Source organism: Chanodichthys erythropterus, chromosome 8 (genome assembly GCF_024489055.1).
Source record: "Chanodichthys erythropterus isolate Z2021 chromosome 8, ASM2448905v1, whole genome shotgun sequence".
Classification (NCBI taxonomy): Eukaryota; Metazoa; Chordata; class Actinopteri; order Cypriniformes; family Xenocyprididae; genus Chanodichthys; species Chanodichthys erythropterus.
In genome coordinates, this window is record NC_090228.1 from 11314357 (window position 1) to 11332913 (window position 18557).

Sequence of the window (18557 nt, forward strand, 5' to 3'; positions counted from 1 at the left end):
CTTCCGTATAAAATAGCCAAAAAGTGATTTTTTTTTTGGTCAGAGCAAATTTGACAATCTCTATTCAAGGATTAGTTCACCCAAAAATGAAATTTTTGTCATTAAGTACTCACTTTCATGTCGTCCCAAACCCTTAAGACCTTTGTTCATCTTCAGGAACACAAATTAATACACACAATGATAATACTTTTTGTGTGCAAAAAAACAAACAAAAATAATTACTTTATCAACTTGAACTGTTGTCAAATGCAGTTGATGTAGTGAACGCAGTTCATTGCTTCCATGTTTATGTTCGGATGCCGGCTCAGTATTGGCCAACGCTGTACAGGTGAGCAGCACGATGCATGTGTGTGATGATGACACATGGAAGCGATGAACTGCGTTCACTACAACAACTGTGTACGACAACAGTTCAGATTGATAAAGTTATTAATTTTGTTTTGTTTTTGTGCACAAAAAGTATTCTCGTCACTTCATAACATTAAGGTCGAACCGCTGTAGTCACGTTGACTATTCTAACAATGTGTTTACTACCTTTTTGGATCTCAAAAGGTGTAATGACGTTGCTGCCTATGTGTGCTTCAGAAACCCTCGGATTTCATCAAAAAAATATCTTGATTTGTGTTCCAAAGATGAATGAAGGTCTTACGGGTTTGGAACAACATGAGGGTGAGTAATAAATGACAGAATTTTCATTTTTGGGTGAACTAACCCTTTAATTCATACATTAACATTTACTCACCCTTCATGTCAGTAACCCTCTGGAACAATTGAGTAGATTTTCTGAGCAGCTCTTTTCCATACAAACATACATTGAGCAGGAGCTGTCAAGCTTCGAGGACAAAAACAAGCTAGTGTGCTATATTCACATCTTCTGAAGTCATGTGATTGCTTTGACTGAGAAACGTGTTCTTCAAAATATGTGTTCCTTACACATGTAAATAAAATTCACAACAACATTTTATTCTTAATATCCTTTTAATCACACTGGTCAATATGAATTAAATTCTGTCAATCAAAGTAAATCAATATCTCAGGAAAAAAAAAAAAAAAAAAAAACTCAGGACAAAAATAGGCACTGCAAGCAGGGAGACCAAAAATACACCCTTAAAAGTCAGGCTACATTTGTGTTCAAACTAAACATTTGTCATCTGTTCCATTTTATTTCAAAGAATGCTTTGTTCTCCACTCGGTGCTTATTTTACTGCTCACAGGAGCACTTGCATAGCATTTTCCTCAAACTTCTTGACCTCCCTGTATCACATGTCACTTCAAAAACAACACAGCACTCTGAGAAAGTATACATATATAATTCGTATCCAATCATTGGACTTTCAATATACAATGGGGTCCAAAAAGTCAGAGACCACTAGTGAAAATGCATTTTTCCATTACAAATTATGTTATCAGAATAAACAATTTAAGTTAAAATCTGAATTGAAAAATCAACATGATTATGAGAAAACCTTTGTATTTGGTTTGTCCCTCTTTTTGCTTTAATGGCAGCAGCATTCAAGCTGTATGAACTCCACAAGTTTGTTTATAACCTGATCATCATGTTCTCCAGAATGATCCAAAGAGCATCTGAGTTTCAATGGAAGTCACATGACTGATGTCACAAATTTACTTGACAAGTGACCAAGGAATAATAGTTTTTTCCTCATTTTCCATCACAATGTTTCTTTGTTATATATATATATATATATATATATATATATATATATATATATATATATATTTTTTTTTTATTCTAAAACTTGTTTTGATTTAAATGAAAATCTATTTAAAAAAAACAAAGAACTAAAAATCTCAGGTTTCCAATGTGGTCTCAGAACTTTGTACCCAATGTATGTTCTTGGAAGCGATGCGAGCTCTTCAGATGACTCAACAATTAAAGTCAAGAAGTTGAGGCGCAAACATAAGGACGATCTAATCGGTTATCTGGACATTGATATTATTGCATATTGTGATTTTGAAAGACCGATCATTCAGACGAATGTTGCTAAGCATATATTGTCTGATTGCACGGCTCATTTGATTTGGAACTGATAATACAGGAGTGACTTTGGAGTAGCATGACATCTGTTTGGTCTATTTCAAGTCCTATTAAAGTTCTTCATTCTTAGTAGAAGATGGTGATTGACCTGCTTCTCCAGATGCTTCCGCCTCCTTAAAGGCACTGTTCTTCGACTGGAAATTGAGGGAGGCGGAGTTTATGCAGTAGCGTTTCTTTGTTGGTCGAGGTCCATCATCAAAGAGGTGGCCCAGGTGAGCACCACACTATAAAGAGGAGGGGAGGGAATCAACATCGTGCTTTCATAATTGTGTAAAAAAAAAAAAACTCTAAATCTGCTTTTGTACCTGACTGCAGGTTGTCTCCACTCGGTGTATCCCATAGGAAAAGTCATCCGTTAATGTTATAGAGTCCTTATTGACCAAATCGAAAAAGGACGGCCATCCTGCAAAAGCAGAACAACAATGAGGGTTAAGTGAATCTTCATGTGATCCACAAGACTATAAAACTTCAATTCTGGTGCGTTTCCATCTCGTGCTGTGCAAGTTTAGTGTTTTGTCCTTTTCCTGGCCTGCCTTGATGTTGAAACTCATTCTGGGTGAAGTCCTCATTTCTCCTTGTGTTTTGCTACTTTTGCAACAATGCACTATAACCAGTAACCTTAAAGGGATAGTTCAGCCAAAAAAATGAAATGTTGTCATCGTTTACTCACCCTCAAGTTGTTCCAAACCTGTATGAATTTCTTTCTTCTGCTGAACACAAAAGAATATATTCTGAAGAATGTTGGTAACCAAAACAGTTGATGGGCCCCATTGACTTCCATAGTATTTTTTTCCCTACATACTATAGTATGGCCCATTAACTATTTGGTTACCAATATTCTTACCAAAAATCTTTTGTGTTCAGCAGAAGAAAGAAATTCATACAAGTCTGGAACAACATGAGGGATTGCAAATTCTTGATTTTGTTCTGGTGTAAAGCAGTAGCGAGTTTGTTGGATTATTTTGAAAAGAACAACGGTCAATGTAGGAAAAGCAATGATGCAAAATTTACCACCACGATTCTTGGGTGTCTGGTTTCTGGCAAAACCAAGGATCGTCCATCTACCCTACTGCATGGTTGGACGGCATTTTATAAGATCAGGAAGTGAAACAAACCTCACTGAAAATGGTCAGCGTTATCGGCAGAGTTACGGCTCTCTCACAATCCCATTTCTTTTTCATCTGGAAAATTTCTACCCAGTAACAGGGGTACAAATGGAAAGAATGGCTGCTCTGGCTCATGGGTGGTCCTGCTCATGGCTCTCTGGGAAGGTGGAACGTCTGGAGGAGAGGAACCTTGGGAGCTTACTACTACACAGCCTCTGCCGGCATATATTTGTTTAGGTTTTTGACAAAAAAAACCCTACAAGCTTTAAAGTACTACCTCCTGATTACTGGTAGAGGGGAAAAAACTTTAAAGTTAAACACTGCAAAGCAAAATGAATGAGCAGTAAAAGACTACTGGCACTGTGGAGTATACCATATCCAGTTATTAGTCAAAACATTAGAGATGAAGTGTGCAATTTCTGCAACATCAGAATTAAAATATTGACTGTTTTTAAGGTTTAAACAACCATCCTAACATAAATGCACAGTATGTACTGTGACTACTTGAATTACACTACCAATCAAAAGTTTGGGGTCAGTAAGATTTTTTTTAAAAGAAAGTAATACTTTTAATAAGCAAGGACACATTTCATTGATCAAAAGTTCTTTTGCACTTCTGTTTATCCAAGAATCCTGAAAAACAATGCATCCATGGTTTCCACAAATATATTAAGCAGCACAACTAATAAGAAATGCACCAAATGCAACATATTAGAATGATTTCTGAAGGATCGTGAGGACTGGAATAATGACGCTGAAATTTCAGCATTGCGTCACAGGAATTAATTACATTTTTAGTTATATTAAAATAGAAACAGTTATTTTGTTTTTTATTCTGTTTTTACTGTATTTTTTGGTCATTTAAATGCAGCCTTGGTGAGCAGAAGAGACTTCTTTCAAAAACATTTTAAAACTTTTGAACAGGTGTACTGTGTACAATGCAAGTGATCTGCACTGGATTGTACATCATGATGTTAAAATATGATAAAACTTAAAAGGACCTAAATAAGACATTTCACATTCTGTCCCCAAATTTAAGAACTCCAAAGGGTTAGTTCACCCAAAAATGAAAATTATCCCATGATAATTTTTAGTAGTACGATTTACTAAACCTCAAATCATCCTAGGTGTATACGACTATCTTCTTTCAGCCAAACACAATGGGAGATATATTCAAGAGATATATCCTGGCTCTTCCAAGCTTTATAATGGTAGTGAATGGGGGGCATTATTTTGAAGCCCAAAATATGCATCCATCATCATAAAAAAATAATCCATATGGATCCAGGGGGCTAATAAAGGCCTTCTGAAACGAAGCAATGGATTTTTGTAAGAAAAATATCCATATTTAAAACTTTATAAACTAAATTAACTAGCTTCCGGCAGACGACCGTACACATACTGCGCAATTCGCAATATCGCTTCTCTTCAGAAGGCCTTTATTAACCCCCTGGGAGCCGTATGGATTACTTTTATGATGGATGGATGCATTTTTCACGCCCCCCATTCATTACCACTATAAAGCTTGGAAGAGCCAGGATATTTTTTAAATATATTTCTGATTGTGTTCATCTGAAAGAAGATAGTCGTATACACCTAGGATGGCTTGAGAGTGAGTAAATCATGGGATAATTTTCATTTTTGGGTGAACTATCCCTTTAATGCTATTGAAGACCTTCAAGAAGTAAATTTAAGACTTAAGGACCTGCAAGTACATGAAAAGAATTGTTCGAGGGTCACTGTGGGAGATTTGGCTTCATTCATGCCCTTTATTCTAGCTTGCAACCCCAATTATTACCAAACACATCTTGGTAACTATCTGATTTAACCTTTCATACTGATATCGGGTCAGGCCTGAGGAAGCAGGAGGTGGCTCAGTGCTGTGATTCTACGGGTGTCGAGAAACAGGAGTCAGTCGATCGTCCACCCGCTCGTTCTATACTTTCCCTCCACAACCCCTCGAACACCCTTTAATCGTCCTCTATAGGGACCCCTCTCTCTCTCCTCCCTCTTAGGGAGGAGATGCTTGGCCCCAACTACAAAGCTACGAAATTCCACTCAGACACAGGAAGCTCTAGAGGGAATATAGGAATCCTATGACTCAGACCAGGAGAATCCCGGCGGATCGTCGCAGAACTGATCTAATGGAGCTTTATCACCAGGGCGAGCAGCCCAGTGAATGGAGCAGTGTAGCGGCACTCTAACAAAACAGGAAATTGAGTCTATATGAGTTCAGGCTGCAGCGTTGCCTGCATGCAACGCAGGCCGTTTGGCTCCCATCTCCACGTCGAAGACAGAAAAGATTCAACTCGAGTGAAAATCCGATTTTTCAACACGAGGCCCACATGTTTCTCATTTCGGCCTGTTTTCTGTAGAGAATTTTTGCATACACATGTACTTTGTTCAGAGAGTGAATAAAAATAGCATGTGTAATGTTACAGAAGTATGTGATTTGGAGCTCAGATCTGTAAGGGATCAACAAACCATTGCTGAGATTTATTATAACGGCATTGTATACACTCAGCATCAACTCAACATTCATTTAGTCAGAGCTGATGAGAGTCTTTTAAAGCTTAAAACAGAAAACATTTAATACACATCTTAAACTCATAACAGAATGTATATGCCATTGCAACAACAAAAGTCATTTAGGCCATGTTAGCACTTCCAGGAAACTACCATATGATGAAATTCATAACAATTATGTTCTGCATTTAATGCTTATTTGCACAGCTGCATTAAAATCTAAGTGATTATTAAACACTTTATTATTAACAACCAGGTGAAAGGAACAACAGATGCATTTTTAAAAGTTCAACTTGTTCAACTGTTGAAAACGCAACATTCATGGTGAAAGATGTGAGAATTAAGCAACTGAAAAACAACTTTTTGTGATGTCTAATCAAAGTTGTCATCGGTCAATGTCACATCTTTATCATTATCTTTTCTCAGCAAATATCATGTTTTAATTAATTATTTGTGATCATTTGTCATTTTTGTAATCCATTAACTATGGAAGCTTGTTTCCGCCACTAAATAAAAAAGGTAACTGTGACTTTTTAATCTCACAATTCTGACTTTTTTTCTCACAATTGCGAGTTTACATCTCGCAATTCTGACTTCTTTTCTCAGATTTGCAAAATACAATCTCACAATTATGTTTATAACTCGCAATTCTGACTTTATTTCTCATAATTGTGAGATTGTATTTCGCAAATCTGAGAAAAGAAGTCAAAATTGCGAGAAAAAAGTCTAGTTTATATCTCGCAATTGTTTATAACTCGCAATTCTGACTTTATTTCTCAATTGTGAGATATAAACTAGACTTTTTTCTCGCAATTTTGACTTCTTTTCTCAGAATTGAGAATATAGAATTATAATTTAATAGTTATAATGTTTATATCTCATAATTATGACTTTATAATTGCAACTTTATATCATACAATTCTGACTTTATAAGAATTTCAAGAATTGGGAAACGCAAAGTCAGAACTGTGAGATAAAATGTCGCAATTACCTTTTTTATTTTTATTCAGTTTTCATAGAAACAGCATTAATAAAACCAAAAACAAAACTTCAGCATACTTTTTCCCTGGCAGAAATAAATTAATTTAACAGTTGTTCTCTAATTGTGAAGGAAGATGGTTTGTCAATGTTTGATGTGCACAAATTAAGAACTGGAGAATTCCAAAAGATTATGGATGGCAGTGGCTGAATGTTTACAGTCAATATCATTAATCTCATAGGCAACAGATGGCGTTCATTAAAATATTTTGGATATTTTGTAAGATCTTTAAGTCATGGTGCTGTAACTTATAAATAAAGGAGCATGTGAGGTTTCATGCCCCACACTTAGAGCCTTTTAGGAAGCTGAATGGATTCACATTTGTCCCTGCAATCAAACATAAAGGAGGTTGAGAAGGTCAAACTCTCCCTTAGTGAGACGGACAAGAGAAGAATAAGGAGCAATAAGCCTTATGTAGTTTTTTTCTTTCATTTTGTTTTGAGAATTAGGCTTGATCTTGTAACATAATGTCTATTACCAAAAGATGTAGCTGTTCTGAGAAGGAAATCAAGCATTTATTTTACAAAAAATATTCTCATCTTGTCTGTTCTTATTATTTCTTTTCATCTAACTATAGGTGAGTGCAGAACCATACCTGATCCTGAGTCAAACTTCTTATCAGACCTGTAAGGACAGTAAAGCATAAATAACAAAAAGAAAAAAAGACTAGCAAATAGCCACAAAAAGCCCTTTAGATTTCTAAATGGCAAAAACGGATTATATAAGATGGACACTCACGTGAAAAGAGGAGCACCGCAGACGACACAGTGGTAGGTTCCTTCCTCTTTATTATCTGCATATTTTCCTGTGAAAGCACTAGGGATGACAAAACACAAACTGTGACTTCATACTTACAAATGATCTACAATAAATGCTACATTCCTCACACCTGCTCGTTTCAAAGTGCATTTCCATTTCCCATGCTCTGTGTTTGTTTATGCAAAAGACCTGTAAATTTAGCGAATTGACTAAGCATTTCTAATCTAGGTAAGTTGAGAAGGATTTGTGGATGAACAGAGCAAAAGGCCTCAGAAAGCACCTTTCAGGATCCTTTCTTGCTTTCCTTTCACAGGCATTTTTCACATTCCTACTGCCAATGGGCCGATAAATACTTTTCCCACGTGTGTTTTACCACTGAGGGATGAGGGGAAAGAGGGGAAGTGTCCGTGTTTTCTCTTCTGCGCTACATCCTCTTTTTACTCAACATCTATCTCATGGCCTTGGCTTGTTCAGGAGAGAAAGTTTTTAACCAGCCAAGCATAAAGAAGAATGTTCAGTCCATTGATGTTTTACTGCCATGATCAACAACAACAAAGTGCTTTAAGTTGAAAAGAGGTAAATTCAAGGGAAAGACATATTGCAACTGTTTGTACCACTCGTTCTTTATTATTTTCCACTTTTGAGAATATAATAAAGTATCTAAACTTGTTGGCTTCACAATCAGTCCTTTCAAATAAATTATTTAATTACTTTAAAATTGCATTATAAGTTGTTTATTCGATTTTATACATCAGGTATTCTGAGCTCATGTGACTGAGTGGAGGTGGGAACTAATTTGCATATTCATTAATCCGCATATACTAAATGAAGCAAGGGTGTAGAGTTACATTCAAGCTACTTAAGGCATAAAGATATTTTCACAGGTAAAACGCTTAAATATGTCATTTTGATCATCAAAGAGGAGTTTTAAGGGATACAATTATTAAAGCAAGGGGACTTTAAGGTAATGGCAAACTAATTCAGTCTGAAAGTGTATTTTAAGGTGGTTTTGAGTTCGGGTTGGTCACCCACCTCTCTGTGCCCTTCTCCTGAGTAACATGGTACTGCATGGGGGTCAATCGCTTCCTCAGCTCCTCCTCGGGGAACGTTTTGGGCCATGTCTTCTTACTTCGGCACGTTCCTACAGGAGAGACAAGTGAGGTGAGACAGACATAAGTGTTTGAAATCACTAAAAAATAAATCATCAAGTAGTGCTAAGCCACCAGTATTATCAAAAACAAAACAATTATCACTCTAATCTAGGTTTCTATGTGACGTCTTCCAAACAGGAGTCAGCACTTTTGCCTTTTCACTTTGGTTACATGTTGTTTGGTTTGGCCGATAACAAAGGATGTCTACTTTAATTCCTGACTTGACTCTTGCCTGGAAAAATCACATTGTCAGTGACACACAAACAATCCAAACACTCCGTCAGTGATGTGCTACAGCCAAAGTATTACGCCGAGGCAAATTTGATTTTCCCTGCATAACATACGCAGTGAGTTATGACATTCTAGATGAGCGTTCATGTTGGCTGTCCATACATAAGGCAGCGATCTCGAAGTTCACACTTGGCTCCTAGCTTTACAACAATACTGACCTCTAGAGGTCAACCCAAGGAGTGGATAAATGTCACCAGAAGGACTTTCATATTCTAATTCACATGTGCTAAACTCCGCTCCTGGAGGGCCACTGTCCTGCAGAGTTTAGCTCCAACCAACTCCAAAACACCTGCCTGGAAGTTTCTAGTAATCCTGAAGATCTTGATTAGCTGCTTCAGGTGTGTTTAATTAGGATTGGAGCTAAAGTTTGCTTGAAAGTGGCACTCCAGAAACCAAGTTTGACACCCCTGCTCTAATAGTGACGCAATTTCCATTGAATGTAAACTTTAAAACATCAGCCTGGAGAAAAAAAATTAGATTTCTTGTAGCCTGAAACATCGATTCAAGCAACCGTAAGGTCCTCAGAAGAAGACAAGCACTGTAGCCATGTTTTTAAAGGGGGCCAGATGTCCATCTGCACGCCATTTATTCACCGGGACACGCAGCAGTTTTAAATTACATACAATTCTACTGCAATTTCCCATTACAGAGTGCTTTCTCCCTCCTTTCCACCTTTTTTCCAGCTAATAACGATTTTTTCACTCGTGTTTCTGTGGGGTCTGTCCTGCTCCTGTATTGTTCGGCCAGGTTTACGGCTTGCGTTCTGGTGAGAGTGGGACTCCCTTCACTTAGACTATGTAGAGAATTCCTCTCGACAAGATTGAAACCATGTGAATGGAGGAAATAATGGGGTCTTTAAAGGTCCCTCTGGTGAATGGGCTCCATTAATGTGCCCTGCTCTGTCCAGCGAGTACAAAGTTACTTCTGACAAACATGGGGAAGAGGGGAGGAGAGCGCAAAGAGGTGGGGGTCGCCTCCCTGCAGGACTCTCCTGTATTCCTCTCGACTCTGTGAGAGGGGTCTTCTGGATCCTATTAGTGAGACCGAGAGAGAGAATTCCTATTTTTTTGTGTATGGAGGGCTCTGAACACTATTTATACTGTGAGAGAGAGGGAGGGGGAAAAGGGGAAAAAGTGTTTTATTTCTTGGTTTGTCTAGAAAAGCCTCTAAGGAGGCATTTAAAGAAATTCAGGAATTCGGTCTGTGTCACCCCCTGCAAATGATTTAGTTTTGGTGCACCGAGAGGTCACGCTACAAATCAGCACGTTGTTCCAACATCCCTCCGCTATAACCTCAAGTGAAAGTTATTTCCTAATTGGAAGCAAGATTTGTTTTTAGCACAGGCCTTTTGCTTCACAGCAAACATATCACGTCTTCCCCCAGACATTCTTCACGCTTTTTCTTAGCTATTCTCAACTTATCACTTTCAAACCTTTTGATAGTGCTTGCAAGGCAGCGCTGTACTGATTCCTCAAACATTCTGGTAAATGTTTTTTGTTTTAAATGCTTAACTTAGGCCTGTTTTGGACAGCAGGCATAAGCAGTATGTAGGCAAAGCAGTAATTGCAGTGCAACAGCAGGCACGATTTGTACTCTCATGTTACCAATGTTTCTGCACAATAGCACTGAAATGTGTCTCTATACAGGTAATGAAATTGTTTTTGGGGTACTACACTGAGTACTTCTTTCAACAATGGGCGAAAATTATACAATGTTATCGTAAGTGGGCGAATTGGGAAATACAATATCAAGAACAAGAATTTATTTGAGCAGAGGCTCATTTTATATCTAAATTAATCTGCATAAACCCAACAAACTAACCTAATAATAACTACATTGAAGGCAGCACCCATTTCAGCAATAAGTAAATAAATAATAATAAAATTATATCATATATCTTGGATATAATGTCAGCCTTATTAGGTGTACTACCTTTTTTAAGCTTTATAAATTTAAATATATTTTTAAATGATTTTTTCACCCTCTGGTGCTCGCATGGTGGTCAAAAATGACCTTTTTTCTTTCAATGAAATGAATGCACTATTTAATTCAATAATGATTTTTATTTAATATTTTAAGGTAATTTTATAGTACTAAATTATATTTATGCTGTAGTCACTTTTTGAGCATAGACCTTAAAAAAACTGTCATAAATCATAAATGTTTTTTTTTTTATCACAGACTTAAGTTTGGTCTCTTTTTAAAGAACACACTTGGCAGATTACTGTGAAGTGAAAAAAAGGTTTTTGTTTTTTTTTAAGTGAACTTAAAAGTTATATAAGTTTATTGTTATGAAAAATGTACAAAAATACTATTTCCAAACTATATTACTCTAAAACTGCGAAAAATTCAAAACCATACATCTAAACAAGTTGTGTTCCAAATTTGAGGTTGATATCTCAAAAAATGAGCTTTCAGTAAGATTTTGTTTGGGCGCAGTACCAAATGTTTCCACTAGATGACATTTTTTGTTTCCTATTCTTTTTAATGTGGTCATTTTTGACCCCGGGAAAGTACAAGTGTGACTTTTTTTTTTCTTTCCAGGAACAAATGAACCTTATCGAACCATGTCAGCAAGTGCCAAAGCCTTTACCAAGTTTCGCACCATTCCGATAAAGTTGGTAAAATATTCTAAAAAAAAAAATCATAAATGTAAAATTTTTTGAACACCTGAGGGTTAACTGACATTGACAGAATATTAAGCATTCAAAATGTACCTGACTGTGATGACTTCACCATAATATTTGCATACTGAATCGCAACTGTTCTTCCTTCTGACAGCCATTCAATCATTTAACCGGGTGTTATTTATCATTCAGCGAAAGCTGCTTTTCATTTGCACACAACCACAGATTAAAAAAAAACTAAACCTGCCTAAAATTGGAAAATTATTCTTTTGCTACCTTGCAAGCACTGCATTTGATTATTTTGACACAGAAAAGTCCAGTAATCAAAATTAATCTACTAATAAATCTTGATGAAACTATGAAAAGTTTTAACATGCAACAATGATTATTTTACAAAATGCAATTAGATACAACTAATGCCCTCAGAAGACACCCTGTTTCTTTGTTTCAAATGTGTCATCTAGATTCCTAAAATGGAAAATGCAAATACAAATTCAATCATTAGTAGAAATTAAGTTAAATGTTGAAGCATGCAGGCTTAAAAGAAGGTCAAACAGTGAGTTAGGCGTTATTCCATGAGCAACTGAAGATCTAAACAGAGAAAAAGAGCAAAGCAAAAGGTGACATTTCAGGACAAGGGGTCATCAAATGTAGAAAAACCAACCTGAGCATCAGGGGGAACCTGATATCTGGCAGCCTACTATGTTGAAATGAAAACAAAAGTACTATCTATACACTTCCATGCATTTGCGGAGAGACTGTCAAAACAAAGAAAACATTCACCAGACATAAAGGTCAATGTCAGGCTGCCATTAGATAAATCCATAAGTTGGTTTCTCCACAAGTGACCTTATCATCAACCAAACACGTACCCCTTGCCGAATGCTCTCACACGCGTGTGCGCACATATGAAAGCATCAAGGAAGCAAAGCACACTACACACACACACAGCATCCAGGTGACCTGAGGGGAGCCCGCAGGCCTTGAGTTTTACAGGTTGGCCTTGGCTGACCAGATGCAGTAGATTGAACCCGGACATGGCTGCTGCCGATGCTGCTGGGAGAACAGAAACAGCGGCGAGACAGGAGCTGCCTGCTAAAACACCCTCCTACCACTCAGGCTAAAAAAAATAATAAAGACAAACATAGGCGAGGAGGGAGAGGAAGGAGAAAAAAAACACAACATAGGTCAACACAGATGTCAGTTACAGAGATGGACACTTAGAGCGGCCAATCATGGGACGGCTGACACTTCTCATGCAGGGAAAGACTGATTAACGTCACTGTGTAAAGAGAGAGAGGTGAACAGGAACGATAAAGATGTTTAAAGATAATATTCACAATGGAAACCTTGTAGCCTTGTCACATATTTACTTACATAAATGACAGTTAAACATGGTATAATAGTAAAAAGCATCAATTAAAATAGGGACGTATATATATATATATATATATATATATATATAAACCGAAATAAAAGTGTTTTTACATAATATGTGTGTACTATGTATAATTATTATTATTATTAATATATATATATATATATATATATATATATATACATACATACATACACACACACATGCAAATGTTTCTTAAATATATACATGTTTGTGTGTGTGTATATGTACACATAAGAATTATGAATTACATATTATGTAAGAATTACATATATTATGTAAAAACAAATTTTTGGATGCGATTAATCACGAATAATCATTTCACAGCCAATCATTTCACATATATATATATATATATATATATATAGGATTGCTGACAGTCTAACACATTTCAAGCAAAGAAGAGTGATTAATAGGGAAAAAACATGATTATTTGACTAGTTTGAGAAGTGATTAAAAGGTCAGAGAACATCATTAGTGGATCCAACATTTTTTGTCAGTTTAATGAGCTGGGTCATTAAGGAGAAACAGAACTAAGTGCAGGAAGCATTTTGCATAGAAAACAGATATAAAAGCTGCCAAGACCGAGCTTATCGGCGGTTTCTATGGCTGTAGCACGTCAGTTGTGTGTCTATAAAGAGAAAACTAAACCTCATAATTCAATTTACACCAATACCAATACAGCAACTTCACTAATATACTTTCAGCTGTACTACACAGAACACACATTTGCCGTTTCTTAGTTAATTAAACTTGCCTAATAGACATATCGCACATTATAGAACCTAACTAATCACATTGGTTACAGTACCTAGCGCAGTGGGCGGAGTCAGTGTTAGGAGCGGCCCTGCGGACAAACGGGAGCGCCTGCATTGGAGCAGGGCCATGGATGCGTACGGGGCCATGGAGCGGAGAAGTCGGGCAGCCATCCTGGCCTACGCTGTGGAATGGAGCTTTGAGGAAGAGAGTGGGAAGGTTTTTAAGACCTTCTCCAAACTTCTTGTAGCTATAAAGATAAAGACCTATGAAAAAGGTTGCACTAAAAGTGTTAGAGGCCAAAGATTGTGTGAAATTACAGCTGAACTACAGGAGCAATAACAGGCAAAGCCACAGAGCGCTGCTGAGCGAGAGGGTGAAGCTGTGGTTTATAAGGAATGAGGTCCATCTAGTGGTTGAGCAGGTGTGTGAGGAAAAGGGAGAGATCTTTTTATTTACTGCAACAAATAGGGAAGAGAAGAGTATACATGGCAAATGATCATGGAAATATCAAATTGTTATGGATTTTTTCCCATTTAGCACTTATTCTTATAGTGGAGCAAAAAATTATTTGGATTCTTATTTATATGTGCATTATATGTGCATCTGCCACCAAACAATCTTTGCTCAGAACTAATGTCACATTCTGATCCACTTTTTTTCTACTGATATATACACACTGCCATTCAAAAGTTTGGGATCTGTAAGATTTTAAATGTTTTAAAATAAGTTTCTTATGTTCACCAAGGCTGCATTTATTTGATTTATATATTTATATATATATATATATATATATATATATATATATATATATATATATATATATATATATATATATTATATATTATATATATATATATATATATATATATATATATATATATATATATATATATATATATAAAAATCACAATAAATACTGTGAAATATTGTGAAATTCTTACAATTTAATATGTTTTTCTATTTGAATATATTTTAAAATGTAATTTATTCCTGCTTTTGCGAAGCTGAATTTTCAGCATCATTACTCCAGTCTTCAGTGTCACATGATCCTTCAGAAATCATTCTGATATGCTGATTTGCTGCTCAAGAAAAATGTCTTATTATTATTAATGTTGAAAACAGTTTTTTAATTTTTTTTTTTTTTCAGGATTATTTGATGAATAGAAAGTTTAAAAGAACAGCATTTATCTGTAGAAAGCTTTTGTAACATTATACACTACCATTCAAAAGTTTAGGGTCTGTAAGAATTTTATTTTTTCGAAATAAATTAAAGAAATTAACACTTTATTCAGCAAGGATGCATTGAATTTATCAAAAGTGACAGTAAAGACATTTATAATGTAAGATCTATTTCAAATGTTGTTCTTTTGAACTTTCTATTCATAAAGGAATCCTGAAAAAAAAGTACACAACTGTTTTCAACATTGATAATAATCAGAAATGTTTCTTTTGCAGCAAATCAGCATATTAGAATCATTTAATCAGATTTCTGAAGGATCATGTGACACTAATAAAGACTGGAGTAATGATGCTGAAAATTCACCTTCACAGAAATAAATTACAGTACAGCCCAAAAGTTTGGGACCACTAAGATTTTTAATGTTTTTAAAAGAAGTTTTGTCTGCTCACCAAGGCTACATTTATTTAATTAAAAATACAGTAAAAACAGTAATATTGTGAAATATTATTACAATTTAAAATAACTGTGTACTATTTAAATATATTTGACAAAGTAATTTATTCCTATGATCAAAGCTGAATTTTCAGCATCGTTATTCCAGTCTTCAGTGTCACATGATCCTTCAGAATCATTCTAATATGCTGATTTGCTGCTCAATAAACATTTATGATTATTTTCAATGTTGAAAACAGTTGTGTACTTCTTTTTTCAGGATTCCTTGATGAATAGAAAGTTCAAAAGAACAGCATTTATCTAAAATACAAAGCTTCTGTAGCATTATACACTACCGTTCAAAAGTTCGGGGTCAGTAAGAATTTTTATTTTTATTTTTTTGAAAAGAAATTAAAGAAATGAATACTTTTATTCAGCAAGGATGCATTAAATCAATCAAAAGTGGCAGTAAAGACATTTATAATGTTACAAAAGATTAGATTTCAGATAAACACTGTTCTTTTGAACTTTCTTTTCATCAAATAATCCTGAAAAAAATATTGTACACAAATATTTTGTACAATTGTACACATTAAATGTTTCTTGAGCAGCAGATCAGCATATTAGAATTATTTCTGAAGGATCATGTGACACTGAAGACTGGAGTAATGATGCTGAAAATTCAGCTTTGCATCACAGGAATAAATTACTTTGTGAAATATTCCAATAGAAAACAGTTATTTTAAATTGTAATAATATTTCACAATATTACTGTTGTTTTTTACTGTATTTTTAATTAAATAAATGTAGCCTTGGTGAGCAGATGAAACTTCTTTTAAAAACATTAAAAATCTTAGTGGTTCCAAACTTTTGGACTGTACTGTACATTTTAAAATATATTCAAATACAAAACAGTTATTTTAAATTTTAATATTTCACAACAATTGTGCATAATTATACTTCTTTGATAACATTAAAAATCTTACCAACCCCAATCTTTAGAATGACAGTGTTCATATATTACATATAGATACACAAACTGCTGCAAAGAAAAAAGAAAATATATATATATATTGCTGCAAAGAAAAATTAAATATATATATTCTATGCAGCAATTTGTGTAAAAAAAGACATTGATCAAAATAAGACAAACATGATTATCTAAATGCAAAATTGTTGTAGAAAATGAATGCAACAGCATTCAGACACTTGTTGGTACTCCAGTGACTCTTCACCCAGGGCTGGTCTGTCTGGCCGGAGTGGTTTAAACACATGCACAGATACAGACACAAGCAAGGCCACATTTTAAAAATGCCCAGCACTCTCTTCCAGAGAGGACTATAAATAGTACTCGATTGCAGCTCTGCAGAATCACACCATAGGTCTGTGATTGTCTACAGCTTGATGTTTACATCTTTTGCATTCCACAATGTTCTTTAAATGATTTTAACAACTGATCCAGTGCTTGTGTATTTTATTAATTCATTTATTTCAGTATATTAAACTGTACTGTTTAATGAATCGCTACACTTAAGGGATATCCAATTTAATTTAATTCATTTGTGTAAAGCCAAACTGGAACTTGATAAGAGTGACTTGTTAAACCAATATTATTTTGCTTCTCATACTGCCCTTATCATTTGAACTATAAAATTAGCAGGCAAAATAAGTGTATTTGAAGCCTCTATGCACCAGAAACATCAAGTGCTCCAAGTATCAATGTAGTTTATAAATACAGCATGCTTGATACTTGGGGTAGAGTCATAACTATATATGGTAGTAAAGCGACAGATGAGATCTGAAATGTTTCAAAAGCAGAACAGATTTGTATAATGAATGGCTGCCATTTAACCAAACTGGTTGTGATGGTTGAAGGGACATTGCGAAACGATTAGCCTAAGTGAATGCTGGCAAATGAAACAGCATTAAGAGTGTGTGAATATCTCAAGCATGTGAAACTTTTGGCAAATGATCTGTGCGTTTTGTTTGGCAGCACCCGAACTGACTGTGGTAATAAGCTAGTTTTGTTACCAATACAGTGAATGATATTGAACATATTGAATAAGACTCACTGCAGAGAGGAACTAAGCACCTGCCAATTTAATGACTCACAAACCCAAACATTATACAATTCCATTTATATTATTACATTAAATGTCCATCGGATGACTAATCATCCTGACAGGCTTAGATAGGTGCCAGTATTAGACAACAATTAAATAAACATGAAATCAAATATTAATGTCTTTGAATGGTCTGCGCTTGCAAAAAAAGCACCCTAGTCTACTTAAAATGGTGTTTACATCATTGTAGTGCTACTGTAATTTTTTGAAAGGGCGTGGCTTACATAAAATGTTACGTAATAATGCCTCGCTACTATGACATCACATGTGGGAGGATACATAGTATACATATTGTATACAAAGTGTAACTGATATGCCTCTTACAGAAGACCAAATACCCTGTGGCTAATATTTTACTATATTAAAATACAGGCATAAAAACTAATAAGCAGATGGAACGAACGAATATGTATGTTATAAATCATATATTTCAACTGCGTCAATTTTGAAATGACAGTAAAGTATAACGGTGTTGCGTTACATGTTCAACGCGTAGTCATAGAAACCCTGTTGCCTGCATGAAAGTCACTTAAAAGTGAATAATACAGAATGTAAACATATAATAAGTAGTTACACGTACCAGACAGCAGAAATAGCGTTAAAACCGAGCAGAACAGCAGACTAGAGAGCGAAGGGGGGCCAATATGAGAGCAGCGCATTTGTCAAACAGCGACACGACCGTGTACTTCTTAGGTAATGACAAGTGCATTCTGGGAAATTCCTCTCGCTGGGCAGACGAGCTCCAAATATGAGCAATGCGTAATTTGCGTGCTGAACGTGAAGCAGTTTATGCGTTTAATTAGGTTGAGCTAAAATATAGGTTATTGTTAATTTGATTATTTGCATAATGTATCATGTTTTAACGCAAGAACGTTATTCTGCTATTCAATCCACATCCTACTTCCGACTGCTGCTTTGGGATAAAGCTTCCAGTCAGGTCTGAGATCAGTCAACTACAATTAGGGAAATGAGAAAAACTCACTCTAGAACAGTGGATTTGTAACTTCATTACGTTGCACAATGTATTAATTTATCAAAATATTATACTATTAAAAAGTAGCATCAAATGATTTAATCAGTGTTTGAAGTGTAAGCCTATTTGTTTAGTG

The 18557-nt window shown here is 35.4% G+C and overlaps 1 protein-coding gene across 5 annotated transcripts; it reads right to left on the minus strand.

The window, feature by feature from the left end:
• Window positions 1-979: 979 nt before the first annotated feature.
• On the minus strand, window positions 980-18321 carry msrb3 (methionine sulfoxide reductase B3). 5 transcript variants are annotated; one of them, XM_067391801.1, is made up of 7 exons: window positions 18029-18141; window positions 12519-12675; window positions 8519-8627; window positions 7466-7543; window positions 7323-7351; window positions 2362-2459; window positions 980-2280 (listed from the first exon to the last, which is right to left on the minus strand). In XM_067391801.1, exons 2-7 carry the CDS (start codon window positions 12592-12594, stop codon window positions 2107-2109), a joined length of 564 nt encoding a protein of 187 aa, XP_067247902.1. In that variant the 5' UTR covers window positions 12595-12675; window positions 18029-18141; the 3' UTR covers window positions 980-2106. The 5 variants fall into 5 exon arrangements, with proteins under 5 accessions (XP_067247902.1, XP_067247899.1, XP_067247900.1 ...); XM_067391798.1 differs by lacking the exon at window positions 12519-12675 and adding an exon at window positions 13766-13907 and having other exon boundaries at window positions 18029-18133; XM_067391799.1 differs by lacking the exon at window positions 12519-12675 and adding an exon at window positions 13766-13976 and having other exon boundaries at window positions 18029-18129.
• Between the last annotated feature and the right edge of the window lie 236 nt (window positions 18322-18557).